Genomic DNA, 18745 nt, shown 5'->3' with positions numbered 1-18745 from the left:
TGTTCATTTCTGTAATATCGGAGGCCTAACATCATTAACATTCATACATTAGTGCACAGATCAGAAACAAGTTTCATCTCGAGTCAGTTATATCTATTTCAGACTGACTCAGAGTGCAAATTCAATGTGCAGATTGTGGTCACAAATGTTTTGAAATGTTGAAATCTTGTAAAAGAGATTTCAAAACTAGGCCATGTGGTACTTAAAAATAAAACTGCATTAGCAGATTACAGAGAAATGTCATCTATTTATTTCGAAATATTAGTCATTCATGCCTCATTCATGTTAGATTTTTGGGGCACCTCTCAATCAGAACAATCACTAAGAAATTACAAATTAGTAACACACATCCAGTCATATAAATAACAAAAAAAATATAGATATGCATCGCTTTACCCCTTTAAGCAAACTGAGATGATCCAATTCTGTTGTATCACTCCAGTATCTTTGCCATGTTATGGATTAACATTGGTCACACATTTCATTATTAAGGAAATATCAAAGAAAAAAACAAACAAAAAAAACCCAACAGTTCGGGTGAATTCTTTTATTAGTAGCAAGACCATTTACATAAAGCAGAAACCCGCATACAGAAATTAATTGTCTGGTGTCTGTGTATGTTCTGTCAATTTAAGCCTCGTCTTCACAGTCTTTAGACGTTTACACCGTTTAAAGGTGTTTTATTAAAATGACAAAAGGGAAAAGAACACATTATTAACAGAAGACGTTGCGTTCATCCTCATAGCCTCACAACAGGATCACAAAATATGTACAGTAGTCACTGTCCGTAGCTATGAGGTCGTGTAATCGTAAAAATCCGTCCAGTCATGTCGAGGTCAATGCGTCATGTCACTTAATCTCTGTAGGAACAAAGACAGTATAACCAGTTACACAAGAACACCCTGCTGTGAGACCTGCTTCCTGTGTGTGTGTGTGTGTGTGTGTGTATGAATATAGACATGCACTTGTGTTTGTCACGCTTCATCCATCAGGCGAAATTGTGCCTTAAAGGCTTGTAAAGGTGAGTGAATGTCATTATGACAATGGTCCTTGAATTTAAAGGTGAAATCCTTGTGAAGAAACAAGCAAAAATGTTTTAAAAGGATTATCATCTATCTCCAAAAAAAAAAAATGTCCTCCTCTATTTAGAAAATTTAATCTTACATTGAGCAAATATGTCAGAAGATAAAAATCATTAACACAAAACAGGTAATCTGCTTATCTGACCTGCAATAGATAAATAGGTTTTTCTTTTTTCCTGGTCTCAAAAAGAATAAAGGCATTGGTTAGAGAGCATGTTCCTTAATTACAAGCACAAACAATGTACAACTCAAAATTTAAATTCATACCCAAATAGTTAACGATGAGCCATTATAATTAAGCTAAAGAATTATTTAAATCGTGTACACGCGTCTTCTTTTGCATGGCTTTGATAAAAGGATGACAGCGTTAATGTGTTGGTGTGAGAGTAACTAGATCTTATTCGTGTAACTCAATACTGATCGACACCTGATGAGGTTCCTCAGTTAGCCGAATAATTGGATGGGGCTAAATGGTGATGCCTTACCACGAGTTGTGACTTACCTTAACCAGTCTGGGGGATGCATTAGTAAGTTCTCTGCCTCTTGTGAGACTCCTCTTTAGGTGGATCGGCGAGCATGACCTTCATTTTCACACCGTTGACCACTTTGCCATGAAGTGCTGCCATGGCGTCATTCGCATGCTTTCGGTCTGCGTACTTAATGTAGCCGACGTTCCGGCCTGGCACCAGATACACCTCCACTAGAGAGCCGAAACGACTGCAGCAAGAAAATAGAAACCTACATGTTTATTTACAGTAAATGGGAGGCAAAATGATCGTCTAATAAAGAGACATACTGAACTAAGAGTCAATTTGACTCATCATTTGCAAGACTGAGGTTATTAAATAGCTGTACCTAAGCAGCACATACAAAGATACTGTCCATAAATAAGCAACAAACCATATATCTCACTGCAATGCCTTCATCCAACATAATGACCGACAGCTATAAAGACCAATCAGAATCGTTAAGGGCTAAAAAGCAGAAGGAAATCTTGATCCATCAATAGGTTCCTTTAATATATGCAGATATTATTTGCTGATTATGCTAGAACTCTATACTCAACATGCCTTAAATTTAAGTCCAAAAGCACACATTTATAGAAAATAAAAAATTTCTTGCACTTTTTTCATACATAGTGACATTCTTTGGTCACAGAAATGAAAGCATCTTTCAAGGTGCATCATCACATCATCACATCATCACCCTGAGCATGTCCATTACAGTTTTTCATGTTTTAAATGTGCTGCATCTCAAAGATCTTACTATGTGATCTGTGATGATGTGAATTGAGGTTCTGGATAATGTCTGTGCAAGAACATTTTGCATTAAGGTAAAACCCCATGCACTAGGTTCCACCTCATTGTCAGTCCACACTAATGAATCATTGTGATTTGCAATTTTTGTTTCACAGTTTTGCATTTTTGGGCTTTTCTTTCATTTCTCTCCAACACTTAACCATTGCATCTGAGCAATATAACAATTAACAACATAGGCTGGGATGCTCATATGAGCTTTTTCAAATTGTACATTAATGGACTGAAAGAGTAATAAAAAGGCTGCTTGTAAGTGCAGGGTTTTTTTTTTTTTTAACCAAGTAATATAGTACTAGTGTACTTGAGGAACATGTGGGACATGAACATTAGTGGTTTTTCATAATAAGTAAACAGCCTTTTGCACTCACCAAAACACATCTTCCAGTATGTCCACTGGCAGTGGTGTTGGGTTAAAGATGACAAAAAGCCTCTCTTTGACCACACTGTCAGAAGAAGCTAGCTTCTTGTGAGAGGGGAGAACAACATCTGTTTGAACACGAGGCTTCTGGGGCATTGACGGCGTTGCATAACCCTGCAGACAAATTTCATTTAGCTTTAGAGGTCATTACAGAATACAGCTATATAAAGAAAAGCTAGTTTATACCTAATTTTGTGCCTAAAATGCTCTCTAAACTAAAATATATTGAACAGAGCACTGAAAATGCTACTATTTTTTATTGTGAATGTACTGTCTCATAATAAGCTGCCTGCTGCTGCAGTTCCTAATTTGGCTTTTGAAATTACTTACTTAATCAAACTTAAGTTTGATTACAGAGATATTGCAATGACACAATTATACTAGCTGATCCATCATGCATAACTTCTCCAAGTGAGGTATTTAAGAGTGTTGCGTACTGCAGCGGTCTTCATTAGTTGAGCTCCAGAGGGGCCGTTCCACACCATAGACATCATCTGGGCTGCAACCAATTGCATGGCCATTTTCCCCACAGGGCTGTTGAGAAAGAAAAAAAACAGCAGGAGAAAAGTGCTTATAGATGTGGAGATTTTTCTTACATGAGAGGAATAATAAACATTAAAATAATAAAATCTCAAAGCTGGCCTCTACCTGGTCCTGTCCTCTCCATCATCAATGAAAGTCACAGAAAGTCTGTTTCCAGGTGGATACTCAAAGCCATTCAGTTTTTCTCTAGCATACACTGCTGAACCCAGATTACTGTACCGAATCATGGCCTGGCCTGTGGACAATGAGGAGTATTAGAATTCCCACAAAACAATATTACAAAATAAAGCAAAATCTGTGAGGAATCACTGCCAACTACAGTACCGTAATTTCCGGACAATTAAGCGCACCCAAATATAAGCCGCACCCACTGAATTTTACGAAGATTTTTATTTTGAACATAAATATGCCGCACCTGTCTATAAGTGTCTACATTGAAACTAATGAACTTTACACAGGCTTTAACGAAAGACAGTGTCTGTTACACGGCTTGTATCTAAACAGTAGCCTACCAAGAAAGTCATTGTTCAGTCTTCCTCCTTCCATTCACAACTATTTCTCTCGGGAGTTTATCTTTTGGTATCGTTGTGCGTTTAAAAATCACCACTGGTGAAGTTTTTTTCCCGATGCCGTGCAGCTCAGAACACAGGTGAAGTGCGGTTTTTCATGCCCGGTTGTTTTCAGCGTGACGAATGATTCGCATTTCCTGTTGACAGTCCGAGTGAGAGGCAGGTCAAACGTCAGAGGAACATCATCCATATTTATGATGTGGTGCGGCCTGATTCAGTGGGAGCGCATCTGATTTAATATAAAGAATTTCATTGGTTCACCTGAACCCGTTCAGCAATTTCATTGGTCTAATGTTATGGAGCTCAGTTTTTTGGCTTAAAACATGTGAAGCCGGGAAAAGGTTTAAAGCGTGGGAAAAAAGTACCGGCTTATAGTCCGGAATATACGGTAATTACTGTTTGAAAACAGTACACAGTTCTCTGGACTGTGAATATGGAACAAGGTTCTTGAATCAGATACACATACAACAAAAATAACTTTAATCTGTAGCCTCAAATCACTTCACTTTTTTCAACATTTGCCAAAAGTACTAAATGCAGAGCTGTCAACATTTTTTGAATGCACTTTTAATAAGGTCTTTTAAAATTGCCTTTAAATACATATACATTTCTGTCATATTTCAGACTGCCATTAAGTAATTAACCAAAGACACATTCAAACACGTTTTTCCAAGGTTGCCAATAATTCTGAAGCTGACAGTAAATTAAAAACTGCTCGACTACATCCCAAGGCAGAGCATTTACATTTTATATTGATGACAATTAATGCTATAGTTCTACATCACCTTTACTGAAACCATATTGATCTCGCTGCATTTCACAGTATTCCATTCCTGGGATCAAATCAAAGAGGCTATAAATCTGCTCCTGTACAACTGGCATACGTGATGACACCATCAGGCACCTAGTTATCATTTCAGAGTTCCATCCTTCCCCGGGGGTGTAACTACTAGACTCTGCACCTGCGAGACAACATACACACTTTAGTACTAAATATATACAATACTTTGCTGAAACATTTACAATAAAATGTCTTAGTTCTGTAATACTGTATCTCAGCACTGTATGAACATCCCTTGTCCAATCAAATAAGCAGACAGGAACTAATTGGTGTGTGTGTGTGTGTGTGTGTGTGTGTGTGTGTGTGTGTGTGTGTGTATGAATATTATAGTGTATAACAGCACTGTTGCATCCTCAATACTGTGTCAGGAGTTTTTTTCTTTATACTAGCACAGCTGTGACAGTAGTGATAGCTGCAAAGCAAATCACAGGTTTATTAATGCACTAAAATACATTATCTATTTTACGAATCAAGTTTAACCATTTTTTTTTAAGAAACATTTTAAAGGTTGTTGTAAACGCTTTTAGTAAAAGAAATAACCTGTAAAACAGTCAAAGGTAAAAGGTAAAAACAGTCAAAAGTAAAAGTTACACAGAAACATTTCACACAGGTTCCACAACAGTTCCACAAATGTTACTATTAACAACTTCTGGAAGTGTATGGGGACTAAAACATGAGATGGCTATTTAGAGAAAATCAAATTCAGGTTGGCAACAACACACTAATGTGCCACTTATTATTTTCTACATTTTCTGTAAAAAAAGAAATGTATATCCTAGACTAGGGGTGGTCAACCAGTCAGTAAAAAAAAAAAAATGTGGCTCTCGGTCTCTGTGTTTCCGCAAAGAGCCACATCATACACATGGGCACACATGAACATCACCCATCCCTTCCTCTTACACACACACACACACACACACACACACACACACACACACACACACACACACACACACACACACACACACACACACACACACACACACCTCTGCTCAGCCAGATTTATTGTAAATGTCACACACCAACATAATGACAGAAATTGACTCCATATAATAAGACCACAGGCCAGTCATTTTTAACAATGAACATTGTGTGCATGTCTTTCACACACAAACTCTTAGTTTAACCAAGTCCACAAAGAAAAATAGAATAATTTACAAAACCTTTTTTCTTTTACTATGCATGTTACTTAGTGGGACTTCTGGCATTCCTTGCCTTGAACAATCCCCTTCAAATCTGCCTCGTATTCCGTTGTTGCCACTCGAAGCAATTCTTTCACATGGGTGTCAGTCAGAACAGGTCGAGGCTTTGATTTCATGTGTTTCAGGGTAGAAAACACAGACTTTGTTTGTGTTTTTTTCTAAATGTGCGTGTTCACTTCGTTTGAGTTCAATACGGTATTTTCGTCAAATTCGCATGTCCGTGAGATGAAGTTTCCCAGTAGGGGCAAGATCATGTAAGTTCTAAAAATACCGTATTAAACTCAAGCGAAGCGAACACACACATTAAAAAAACACAAACACAAACTTCGATATGAACGCAAGAGCCGCATGGAACCAGCCAAAGAACCGCGGGTTGGCCACCCCTGATCTAGACTTTCTTAAAAAAAGGCATACAAGTGTTTGTTTTAATGCAAAGCCTTTTCTATGAGAGACAGAAAATGCATAAGTTGGCTCTATTACCTATCTAGTCATCGTGAAACTTGTAACTCCCCAGTTATAAATAGTAGAAAAAGTACATACCAAATGGGTAGACACTTAAGCCTGGCTCATTTCCTGCATGATCTGATCTTTGGTTGCCGAAATAGTCATTGTCGACTGATGCGTTTTTCGTCCTTGGTTCAGCGAGGATGGCTCTGAATGCTAGTCAGACAAACAGATAATATAAAACAAAAATGCCTTATACATTTCTCATGTTCAGATTTCTCAAAACACATTAACATGCAATTAAAGAGCCAAAACATGCCACTTACTTTTGTCACAGTTCTCTATAGCTTTGGCAGCCTGAGAGGGTTTGTGGTATCGAACGTAGCCCAAACCCTTACTCTCTCCTGTGGATTTATTTTTTATGATGATAGCATACTCAATATCACCATAGGTCTGTCATTAGTGAACAAGAGAAACAATAATTAGAGGAATTAGCGACAGCATGAAAGGTTTGCTGAGATTCAGCAAAATGACTACTTAACCTGTATATATCAAGTTATGTAGTGCCATCAGGCTTTTAATACCCTTTCAGCAAGGGTATCTCATGAACTATCAGGTATATATCAGATCACAAGTATACATTCATAGTAGTTTTTAGTAACAATACAGCAGCAGCTCGGATTAGGATTATAATAGTTAGAAAATCTTTAATGAAAAATTGAAATCTTTATTAAGAAATACTGTTTCTCAGAGATCAGTTAGAAAACAATAATATCTAAACATCCGGTGAAATCAACCAAATTCCAATCAGTCAAATTGGTTATTTATGTTTAAAGCACCTGATTCATCTCAATAGTGAAATATGTATTGAAAAATAAACTGACTTATTTTTATTAGTTTAATCTGACCAATGGAAAAACATAAAACAAATGGAATGATCATTAACGTCTCACAGGGGTGGCGTTTGAAATTTGAATATGACTGTGACAAATTGTGGACTTTCTTCTGTAGGCATAAAGGGATGTTTTGTTTCTTTGACTAACAATTGAACAATAAAAATTTGACTTGAATCACTGCCTGCCTTTTTTTTCAAATAGCTGTAATTAAAACTATTGCTTTTATTGCATTAAAAGGGGCTTAGTTATCAGACACTGGGAAATTCTGAATTGTATGTACAGTGCAACCTCGACACACATGGGGGTTACGTTCTATGACCCCTCGCGAGTAACAAAAAATTGCAAGGTTTTGACGGCTCCTTTTTCAAAGGGAATTGTACATGTACTGTAAACTTAACAATTGTGAATTACTTGTCATGTTTTTTATTTTAATACTTTAAATGAATAATACGGTAAAAGCTTTTTAGACATTTTTATGTCATTTATTAGTACAAACTCTGTTTTGAAATGTTACTCCGAACTTTCGAGTCACTCGCGGCTTCTCGCAAACTATCAGATTTTCCGCGAGTTACTTTTAGGATCCACTGTACTGTATTTTTATCCTCTGGAACACTAATAAAATGTTATTGTTTTGGAGTTTCCGAAGTGTAATCTGTCAAACTGTGTAAAAGTTTTTTACATCATCATCATGATGTTCCAGTTATACCTTGAATGTCTCTTTCAAGTCATCTTCAGTAAATGTTTTGGGGATCATTACAAAGATTCGGGTCAGTTCCTCATCCTCTACGTCTCTGTGGCTACCAGAAGATCTGGACTGGGCGATGAACACCTGGAGAAGGAAAACAAGGCTGATGAGAACAATTTAATTCGGTTTTATTTGCATAGCCCTTTTTAACAATGAGCAGTGTCTCAAAGCAGCGATGAAGACATTATACAATTTGAATGTACATGTTACTGCCTATTAGCTTATCTCTAATTAACAGGTCAGTGCCAAGACTCCATGAGATGGTATGATAAAGAAACCTTGAGAGGAACCAGACTCAAAAGGGAACCAATCCTCACCAGGGTGGCACCGAATGTCCATTTATTATAGTTTTATCGTTGTTGAGAGATAATGACGGAGTCCTTAAATGCAGAATTGTAGCAGACTTTATATTATTTCCAGACTAAATCCATCCTCATAACTCAGAAACTTCACGTATCTTTATGCTGTTAGAATCTGCGTGTGGATGCAAAGCTACATCAACAAACTATTCACGTTACAATGAATAAGACTTAGTAAACCAACAAAATGCAATACCACATTGAATAAAAAAAATAAAAAAATCAAGGTAAAGAGTAAGCACCTTAATAGGTTTGGTTCCTTCTGCCACGCATTTTCCGTGCATTTCCTCCATGGCGTTACAGGCCTGGGAGGATTTAGCAAATTTCACAAAAGAGACTCCTTTCGACTCTTTCGTCTGTTTGTCCTTCACCACCCAGATGTCCTGGATTTCACCGAAAGGACAGAAACGCTCCCGGATTATGTCCTCGGTGATGGACTTACTGGTGACCAGAAACAGGCGGCTGTTCGGGGGATCATCGAGATAAGACGATGGCCTGTTATATTCCTCCATTTTTACTGAACTGATTAGCTGCGAACCCTGCTAGCAAACTTACAGAGAGCCTGGCAGGAATTTTTATTTGTTTCTTTAACTCAAGAAATAAATCACCTCAAACCGGAAAGCAAAAATATATAAAAACATATATATATATATATATATATATATATATATATATATTCTTTACCGGACTATTTGATGTTCAATCTACTCGGTAACCGGAAAAGAACTAAGAAAACCCATGTTAAACAGTTTCTTTCCTCAAATATCAACACTTCAAAATAAAGGTCTTCCTGCAAACAAAAACAAAAAAAACCAGCATTAGAGACAATTAAAATCTTCCGTAAAGCATACCACATAAAAACATTTTAACATTAGACTTGGATGACTCAGGATAAAACAGTTAAAAACGATGGCTATACTGATAGTTTGCTAGGATTCAAAAAATCTAGCAAACTTTATCAGACATAACTCGTGAATACCTACACTAACTGATCAATTTAATAGGAACACTGGTAGGCCTGCTCGTTTATGCAGTTCTCCACTCACTCACTCAATGAAACGTGTTGCAGCAGTACAATGTAGAAAATCATAGAGCTACAGGCCCAAAAGCTTTAGATAACGTTTACACCAGACATCAGAATGCAGTCCCTGTTGAGACCTGGAAAAAAAAGGCTAGAGGAACCTGAGAGTCTGTGCTTATGTTAGTCTTAGAAGTGATGTGGTCTAACTTAAGTTTCAATGTTTTGCGTATGCTGAGATGCTTTTCACCACAGAACGGGCTATATATGTTTCACATCTTATAAATGCTGTTTTTTATACCCACATAACTCTCAATACCAGTCAAAACTTCTCCTTCAGCGGTTTTACTTTATTTTGCATATTTTTAACATTGTACTTCTTCTTCTTTTCAACATTGTACATTAATACGAAAGAGATCCAAACTATGAACGATGATTAATGAAACATGGATTAATGTAATAAACAAAAACGTGTTAAATAACCCAACATGTGTTTCATATTTTCCAGTCTTCAAAGTAGCTAACTTTTGCTTTGATAACAGCTTTACACAATCTTGCATTCTCTTACGGCATTTAGCAGACACCCTTATCCAGAGTGACTTACACCTGAGCACTTGAGGATTAAGAGCCTTGCTCATGGACTCAGTAGTAGCAGCAGCTTGGTGGAGCTGGGATTTGAACCTTCCAATCCAGAGTCCAATGCCACTGAACTACCACCTTCCACCGTAGTCAGTCTCATGAGGTAGTCACCTGGAATGGTTTTCCAACTATTCCCAGAGTTGGTGAATGCTTATTTGCTGCTTTTTGTTACCTTTAATTCTAAAAGTAATGATAGACTTTCTTTTTTCTTTACATAGCTGTTTCTTGCTATAATATGTATTTGTACAATAGTTGCAGTAGTGTTAATAGGGCTATTGACTGTGTACTCACCTCTGCAGAAGATAACTGATGGTCAAAATCACCTTAAAAAGGCAAGAAATGATCAAATTTAACACTTGAAAAGGCGTACCTGTATGTGTGTGTGTATATATATATATATATATATATATATATATATATATATATATATATATATATATATATATATATATATATATATATCTTCTTCTTTTTCTTCTTCTTCTTTTTCTTTCAGTTGCACAAATTAAGCGTTGCCACATTGGATCATCCATAACTATATTACTCTGTCCATTTGCCTCTTTCAAAACAATCACCTGCATGTCATCCCTCACCACATCCATAAACCTTCTCCTTGGCCTTCCGCTTTTCCTCCTTCCTGGGATTTAATTCTCAGCATTTTTCTACCAATATACCCCACCGATAAACCCTCCTCTGCACCTGACCAAGCAAAGTTCTCAATCATGCTTCTTTTACCTTGTCTCCAAAACATCCTACCTGCGCATTCCTTCTAATAAACTCATTCTTAGTCCTGTACGTCTTTGTCATTAGAAATGAACACTGCAGCATCTTTAGCTCTTCCACCTCCAGCTTTGCCTCCTGTCTTTTTGTCAATGCCATTGTCTCTAAACCATATAACATAGCAGGTACACAGCAATGAAATGCAGTTTGGCATCTACCAAAAGTGCAAAATGTAGCTATCGTGCAAAAGTGCAGATAAATATGTGGCATATTTACAGCAAGTGATAAAGTGATAAATATGTAAACATATGTACAGTGAATAAATATAAAGGCAGTAACAGTGCAGAGATGTGTGGAAATCATTAAGAAGTACAGAATGGTTCTAAGGCTATGGCATTGAAGAGGAATGTGCAGAAGTAAAAGGTTACAAGATTATGGCATTTTAGAAGTTAGCAAGTCGAATAAACAGTCTACTATATATATATATATATATATATATATATATATTCATTCATTCATTTATTTTCTCCCGCTTATCCGTAATTCGGGTTGCGGGGGCAGCAGTCTAAGCAGGCCCCCGCCTTCGACTGCTGCCCAATCCTCACAGCACCGTCCCTTACGGTCCCTCCTGCAGGTGGTGAGCCCACGGGAGATATATATATATATATATATATATATATATATATATATATATATATATATATATATATATATATATATATTGTGTATATATATATATATATATATATATATATATATATATATATATATATATATATATATATATATATATATATTGTGTATATATATATATATATATATATATATATATATATATATATATATATATATATATATATATATATACACAAATGAATGAAATGTTGGGCAGAATGTACAGTAGGGATATAAAGATACATAGATAAAAGTAGTGCAGATCTAATGAGTAATAAAAAAATATGTAATATGTACATGTATAGTACAGAGGTTATATACAGTGTTTTGTATTGTGTTTTGTTTTGTAGTGATTTAGTGGTGTAGTGTAGAGTTCAGTAGTGTGATGGTGGATGGAAAAAAGCTGTCCCTGAACCTGCTGGTTCTGGTGCGTAAGTTCCTGTATCTCCTTCTTGATGAAAGGAGGTTAAACAGTTAAACAGACAGCTACATGAAGTGCAAATAATGTGGACATTGAGCATAAGTAGGATATATGTAACCCACTACACACTACATTTAATCACTTAAGTGAGCTTATAAACTGTGCCCTATATATTGGACATTTTACAAGTAACAGGGAAAGAAAGACTGAAGCGATAAAGTTATCACAAATCACAATAAAAGATAAAAAGAAAAGACTTGGAGAGCAGAAATATGAAGGACATACCATAAGATGAAACTTACTCATCAGCAATAAGAATCAGAAGGCTAAATTGGAACTGGAAAAGAAATACAGAAATTCTGGAAGCAAACTTGAAGGCAAACCTCTACCAAACTGATGGAAAGGCCCAAGTGTTAAGAAAAAATGATCTGCTCATGTTCGGAAACATACAATCTCAAGTGTCAGATACAGTGGACATAGTGTCATTGCTTTAATATGCATAGCTGCTTCTGGGATAGGCTCACTAATCTTTATGAGTAAAGGAATTCATGATGGTAGCAGCAGAATGTGCAGAGAAGCATTCTGTCTAAATAGTTACAGAGAAATGGATCAGGTCTAATTGGAAGGAAAGACAGTATGTTTTAGATATACTGCATTCGTCTGCATTCAACGTTCTGAACAGGAGACTGAACAAAGAAACCCCCAAAACAAACAATGACTAAAAGCTATGGTAAAATTCTGGAAAATCATTGAAAAATCATTGTTAATTAATGTCAGTGGGTTACTAGCTTGATGCAGTCATTGCAAACCAGTGGCAAACTTTTTTTAAGTGCTATTTACTTTAAGATAATCTGTTTCTGTATTTTTTTTTTATACCTAAAACATGCAGTCCCTGATACAGCCACCCATTCGTTTATTTATTTGACTCCTGTATCCTTTCACTAAACTGCAATATCTACCACGACCACTGGAGGCCGCGATCTCTTGAAACTCTCGTTTCACCTAGTATTTCTGTTCTAGGGTTTGAGAAAGATTTTAGTATAAAAACAGGGGGCATATTAAAACTCACTATTAAAAAAATGTCTTAACATGCCTAGAAGGCCACCATGCTAGCTAATGCATGTTTTGTTCTTGACAGAGGTTTTACCAAAATGCACATCCCTACACCCTGATAAGAGCTGATTATTAAAAACTCAGGGCCACATGTTGGAAGGAACTCAAATCTGATTTGAGGACACTACGCTTCATCAGAAAGAAAACCTCTAAATGTCCTGTTACGTGCTCTGCAGTGTAGCATACAACTGTACGGAGACACATCATTCTGATTAACATTGCTGAGAGCATCTCTGACATGAACTACGTGTTTGTGACGTGGGTTGGACATAAAGGAGAGCATCATCTGACGTCACTGGCGGATCTACGACACGCTGCTGTGCCCTGTGCTCCTCCACTGCGCTGTTGCTGATGCGGCGCGCCGATTCACAATGAGGCGGAAGCTCAAGTTATTTGAGAGCATGATCTCTCCAGTGCCTCCGCTTACATATAACAGCAACGAGCAGCAGGAACCTCGGCGTGTCCCACACTGTGTGGAGATGTTGGGGAGGCGTGGAGTGAAAGCGGACTTCGGAGCAAGTCAGAATCTATTGGACCTAAACGGATGCTGAAGTTGCATGGGTTTCTATGGACTTGCTTCAAACCGGGGTATTCAGTATTTTTCATATTATGGTTTTTTTCCCTATGATCGAATACTTCCTAAGATTTGGCGATTTCTAAATCCATCCAGAGAAACCATCGTGCTCAACATGGCAGTGCCTAATATGGTATTTTCAGATGTGGAAACTTTCCTGGATAACCATCCCGAATTGTTTGAGGACTACCTGAACAGAAAGGGGAAATACAGCATGGTAGAGAAATGGCTCAAAACCCACCAAGCAAATAAGTATCCAGCGAATTCCGGCACTGACGCGGATAAATCGCAGGTGTGTAAGGACAGCTGGGCGAGTAAAGGGGACGGGCTGCAGCGGCGCGCCTCGCAGAAGGAGCTGCGCAAAACTTTCGCCCGCTCCAAAGCGGTCAACGCGAACCGGACGTACGACGAGCACGTGAGTTCGCGCGCGCAGGAGCCGCTGACCAGCATGCGGCGGCGCGCGCTGCTGAGGAAAGCCAGCTCGCTGCCCCCGACCACGGCGCACATCCTCTCCGCGCTGCTGGAGTCGCGCGTCAACATCCCTCAGTACCCGTCCACCGCCGTGGACTTTAAGTATTACCTCAAACAGAACAACGAGCGCGAGTTCTTCCTGGAGCTGGTGAAAGACATCTCCAACGACCTGGATTTGACCAGCCTGAGCTACAAGATTTTGGTGTTTGTTTGCATCATGGTCGATGCGGATCGCTGCTCGTTGTTCCTCGTGGAGGGCACTGCGAACAAAAAGACCCTGGTGTCCAAATTTTTTGACGTCCATGCCGGGACCACTGTCTTGCCATCTCTCAGCAACTCAGATGAAGTCCAGGTTCCTTGGGGGAAAGGGATTATAGGTTATGTGGCCGAGCATGGGGAGACTGTTAACATCCCCGACGCGTATCAGGTGCGAAAGAGTGACAGCTCATGAAAAATGCATCCTTTTCCTTTCTCCATATTAGGCCATTAATTTCCTCGGCAAAACATCTGAAGGTTTTTTTTTTCAGTCATGTACCATTACCAGAAGCTGATCATTAACTACCTTCATGAGATCTGTAAAAATAATGAGCTGGCAGAGGCCATCGATTCCTGAATTGATTAACTTCCCTAAAAAAATGCACTCTCTCCATTTCTCCCTCCTATGATCTTTCATGCACTTTGACTCCAGTTAATTGGTCTGTCAATCTCCACTGACGCTCACTAACAAGCGAGTTTTTTCCACACTTTACAAATATAATACATTATAAAAGAGTTTTCCTGAAACGCTGGTTCTTAAATCTTTAGGTAAAACCAGACAAAAAGGTCTTCTTTATGCCACAGGCAACAGATGGTCAACTCACACGTCAGTAGAAGTTGGAAAAGCATTTAGATGTAGAGAATTGCAAGATATTTACAAGACAGATTTAAGGACAACTTTCATTTCAGAACAAAGCAACACTTCGCAATCCGACATATCAGATGGGAATTGAATAACTTCAGAAATGTGTATGTACCTGGAAAGTTGCGCTCTGTTAAATGAGCATTATATTCACAGGATTACTGGATTTGAATATGCATTTTTATATTCAGATATAAAATATATACATACATAATATACACGTTTTGATACATTGAGTCCAAGTTCATTCGAATCTGGTGGAAATGCACAAAAGCTCACAAATGAAAACGTAATACCACAGAGTGGTGATTGTCAATTTAAGTTTTTAATTTTTCACATTTCTAGGCTTTTTCATTATCAATAAACAACCAGTGAAGGGAACATGTGTATATCCTAATCTAAAGAAATGTGGCTTTGTCAAGACTGAGTAAAAAAACATTTTTAATGTTGTGTTGTAATTTGGGGGAATCGTGAAATAAATGAAATGATAAAAATCTGTATTTAACTATCTTTGTGCTCCATTTGTCTGTATTATCGGAGTATATGCACTAGAAATATTTGACTCATAACAATTTACTTTATGAAAAAAGGGTTTATATTGCTTTTTTTCTGCTTTAAGATTTTTTCACATTTGATAGAAGGAATAAATGCCTTTTTAAGTCACATGATTCAAATCATGTTAGTTTTATGAGACATTTCCCCAAGGGCTTAAATTAGATAAAATTGTTAAAATTGTTAAATTGTAACTTTCAATCATCAGGTCAAAAAAATCCTGTGAAGTTCCACCATCCTACATTACCTAATGTACCTAATATACTTGAATTCACCTTATTTTGCTAAACCTTAAGCCGCAAAATCATTTATATCCTGAACAATCCAGGATCTATTTGCTGGGTCTGAACTCACTGAGTTGTTTATTGGGGCTGCTGAATACTAGTTTTATAGTATAATTTAATAAAAGTCTAATAATTGTGTCACAAAGTGCTTTGCTATAATATTTTCTCCCTCCATAGGACCATCGTTTCAGCGATGAGATTGATAAGTTGACAGGTTATAAGACCAAGTCCCTTCTGTGCATGCCGATCCAGAACAGTGATGGAGAGATCATAGGAGTGGCACAGGCCATCAACAAAAGCCCTAGCGGCGCACTGTTCACTGAGGACGATGAGAAGGTAATGTTTTTTCACCTGCTATTGGTCATATTTACTAGCCCTATTGATAATGTTACATTCATGTTAAAAAGCAATGGTTGAATTTGACTATGATTATGACTAATATGACTAAATGTAAAAGTTTATTAGGATTTATGAAAATTGTTTCAAAGGAATCTCATACTATTTGTATCATACTATCATACTCAAAACACATACTCTGACACTGTCTTTAAGGAAGCTTGCTGTAGGTGGTAAACAGAGGCCAGGGGTCCAGCACTGTTCTTGGTTTTTGGTTTAACTCTTATTGTGATTCCTGTGGTGTTGAAGTAGGATTTCATGGCATGGCCTGTGAAGGGCTGATTTTGGTACTGTTGTCTTCTTGCGGTCCCATTACCTGCCCTTAATATTGAGCTCTGGCTATGAAGCATGCAGTCTCGAAAGGCTGTTTGCATTGCAGTGGATGCAAGTGCTAACCTGTGCATGACCTAACATGTCTAGGGGCGTAACAAGGAACCACATGAACACAGATTAGCAGATTATATACAGTATAATGGCTGATGAAGTTGTACAAAGTGACTCACTGGGATTGTTTTTTTTCTTCTTTAATAGCTTCATTCATTACCAATCCCCACTGAGTTTACTTGTTGTGTTTATATTGTTTGCCAAAGTTCGACAGGAAGAAAGCTTTGGAAAAGAAGCGAGGCAAACATTTGTCATAAATCAACTAGCATTTTTCATTTGAACAAAAAAAATGGGTGTTGTTAGGAATTAGCAGCAAAACCAGAAAAGGTTGACACTTTGAATTGCAAAATCACCAGGCTGCCTTAGTCTTCCAAGATTGGTGAACTATCAGCGTTCTTCCTTTAGTAAAAAGTACTGTACACAAACTTTACAAATAATTTAATACCATTAAAAATGCCTCAGTAATGATTTTGATAAGGTCACATTGAATAAAATACCAAGTAAAACAAATAAATAAATTGATTACACAATACTCACTGCAGATCGAGTTCATAATGTGTTTTGCTATAAGAAATGATAAACAAAATATTTTGCTATCAATATGCAAAACTGCTATATTGCTAAATGTTATCTTGTTACATGATTGTTATATAAATAAAAATACTTTAGAAAAATCCACCAATTAAAATGAGGGGATTTATGCATGTTATTCCTCCCCATGTGCATCCCCATCCTAAGATCCAGGATCTACTGAGTGGTACCACTAACTTTCACAGCCACAGTTTAACTCTCCCTTCAATTTCACTTCAAACAGCTTTACAAAGCATCTCTAAGAAACTCAATCTTGAATGTTGAATTAGCTAGATGTGTTATATCAAATGTCTGCACTCACGGCAGTGCTCTTGTAAGCAGCTTTCCAGCAAAGGACATTTACAGCTTGATATTGCAGACACCTGATGTCTTCTTTGTCTAACATGCAAAAAAAATAAAATGACAAGCAAGAGGATCACCTGCTTCCAGAGTTTTTTTCACATTAATAATCATATAATAATTAACATACATTTTATTCACAATTCACATAGAATATGTAGCAAATGTTTAAATTGAGAAAATGTACCATTTTAAGGGAAAATAGGTTAATTCTGAAATTGATGGTTACACGTCTCACTGTGCAGCATTCTCTATACATCTAGGAACAGTCCATGTACATTTGGGAACAGTGGAGACCATTTGCTTGAGTTTTGGAAGAGGAATGTTGTCCCATTCATGGTCATACAGGATTCTTGCTGCTCAACAGGACTGGGTTTATCTTGTCATATTTTTCTTTTCAGGATTCACCAAATTATTATTATAAAAAAAAGAAAATTGGTGAAAGGTCTGGATTTTAGGAAGGCAACTACAAAGCCATGCTTTGGAGTATGTGGTTTAGCATTATCTAGCTGAAATATGCAAAGCCTTCAGTGAAAAAGATGTCATCTAGATGGACGCATATGTTGCTCTTAAACCTCAATATACCTTTCATCATTGATGGTGCTTTTCCAGATGTGCAAGCTGCCTAATCCATAGGAAATAATGCACCTCCATATTATTAGAGATCCAGGCTTTTGATGTGAGCACTGATAAGAAGCCAGATAGCCCCCATCCTCTAGTGGTTCCTCTCATTTAAGACGCTGCATCTGTGGTTTAAAAAAAAAGAATTTCATCAGTTTTCAAGAGCTCCATGAGCTTTGCACAAGGGAAGATGGCTACATTCCTGGATCATGTTCACATATAGCTTATTATTTCAATGATAGAGCTTCAACCTGCATTTGTGTATGACAGGGTGAACTGTGTTCACAGACATTGATTTCTGGAGGTGTTTTTAAACCCATGCAATAATTTGCATTACAGAATCATCTCTGTTTTTAATGCAGTACCACCTAAGGGCCTGAAGATCAGAGGCATCCAATATTGATTTTTGCAGTTGTCCTTAGTAGGCAGAGATTCCTCCAGATTTTCTGAATCTTTCGATGACATGTATTTTGATATTATGTGTATATACATTGATGAAACTTGCCCATTTGCAAAATTCTACCCCAGTTATTTTCAGTAACACTCACCTTTAGCCTTTTGTTGTCCCCATCTCAACATTTAAGGCATGTTGCAGCCATCAAATTTAAAATCACCTTACCTTTTGCATCTTGAA

The 18745-nt window shown here is 37.3% G+C and overlaps 2 protein-coding genes across 4 annotated transcripts in view; one reads left to right on the top strand and one right to left on the bottom strand.

Annotated features, from left to right (window-relative positions):
- Positions 1-532: 532 nt before the first annotated feature.
- On the bottom strand, positions 533-9202 carry rbm45 (RNA binding motif protein 45). Its single transcript, XM_083536746.1, has 10 exons — positions 8658-9202; positions 8018-8140; positions 6742-6868; positions 6512-6631; positions 4714-4890; positions 3465-3594; positions 3254-3350; positions 2767-2930; positions 1585-1799; positions 533-860 (listed from the first exon to the last, which is right to left on the bottom strand). The coding sequence occupies exons 1-9, from the start codon at positions 8925-8927 to the stop codon at positions 1607-1609; spliced, it is 1401 nt and encodes a 466-aa protein (XP_083392872.1). The 5' UTR covers positions 8928-9202; the 3' UTR covers positions 533-860; positions 1585-1606.
- Positions 9203-10101: 899 nt separating this feature from the next.
- Positions 10102-18745, top strand: part of pde11a (phosphodiesterase 11a) — a 59319-nt gene continuing 50675 nt past the window's right edge. Inside the window, exons 1-3 of one of the 3 annotated variants that reach the window (XM_083536708.1) lie at positions 13274-13520; positions 13674-14473; positions 15958-16116. In XM_083536708.1, coding sequence (XP_083392834.1) covers positions 13373-13520; positions 13674-14473; positions 15958-16116 — 1107 coding nt within the window. In that variant the 5' untranslated portion in view covers positions 13274-13372. Of the gene's footprint in view, positions 10192-13273; positions 13590-13671; positions 14474-15957; positions 16117-18745 lie in introns of those variants that run through there. The other 2 variants (XM_083536709.1, XM_083536710.1) reach the window with 2 other exon arrangements.

Source organism: Silurus aristotelis (genome assembly GCF_946808225.1).
Source record: "Silurus aristotelis genome assembly, chromosome: 3".
In the NCBI taxonomy this organism is placed as follows: Eukaryota; Metazoa; Chordata; class Actinopteri; order Siluriformes; family Siluridae; genus Silurus; species Silurus aristotelis.
The sequence above is the reverse complement of the archived record's forward strand: the minus strand, read 5'-3'. Positions and strand labels throughout refer to the sequence as shown.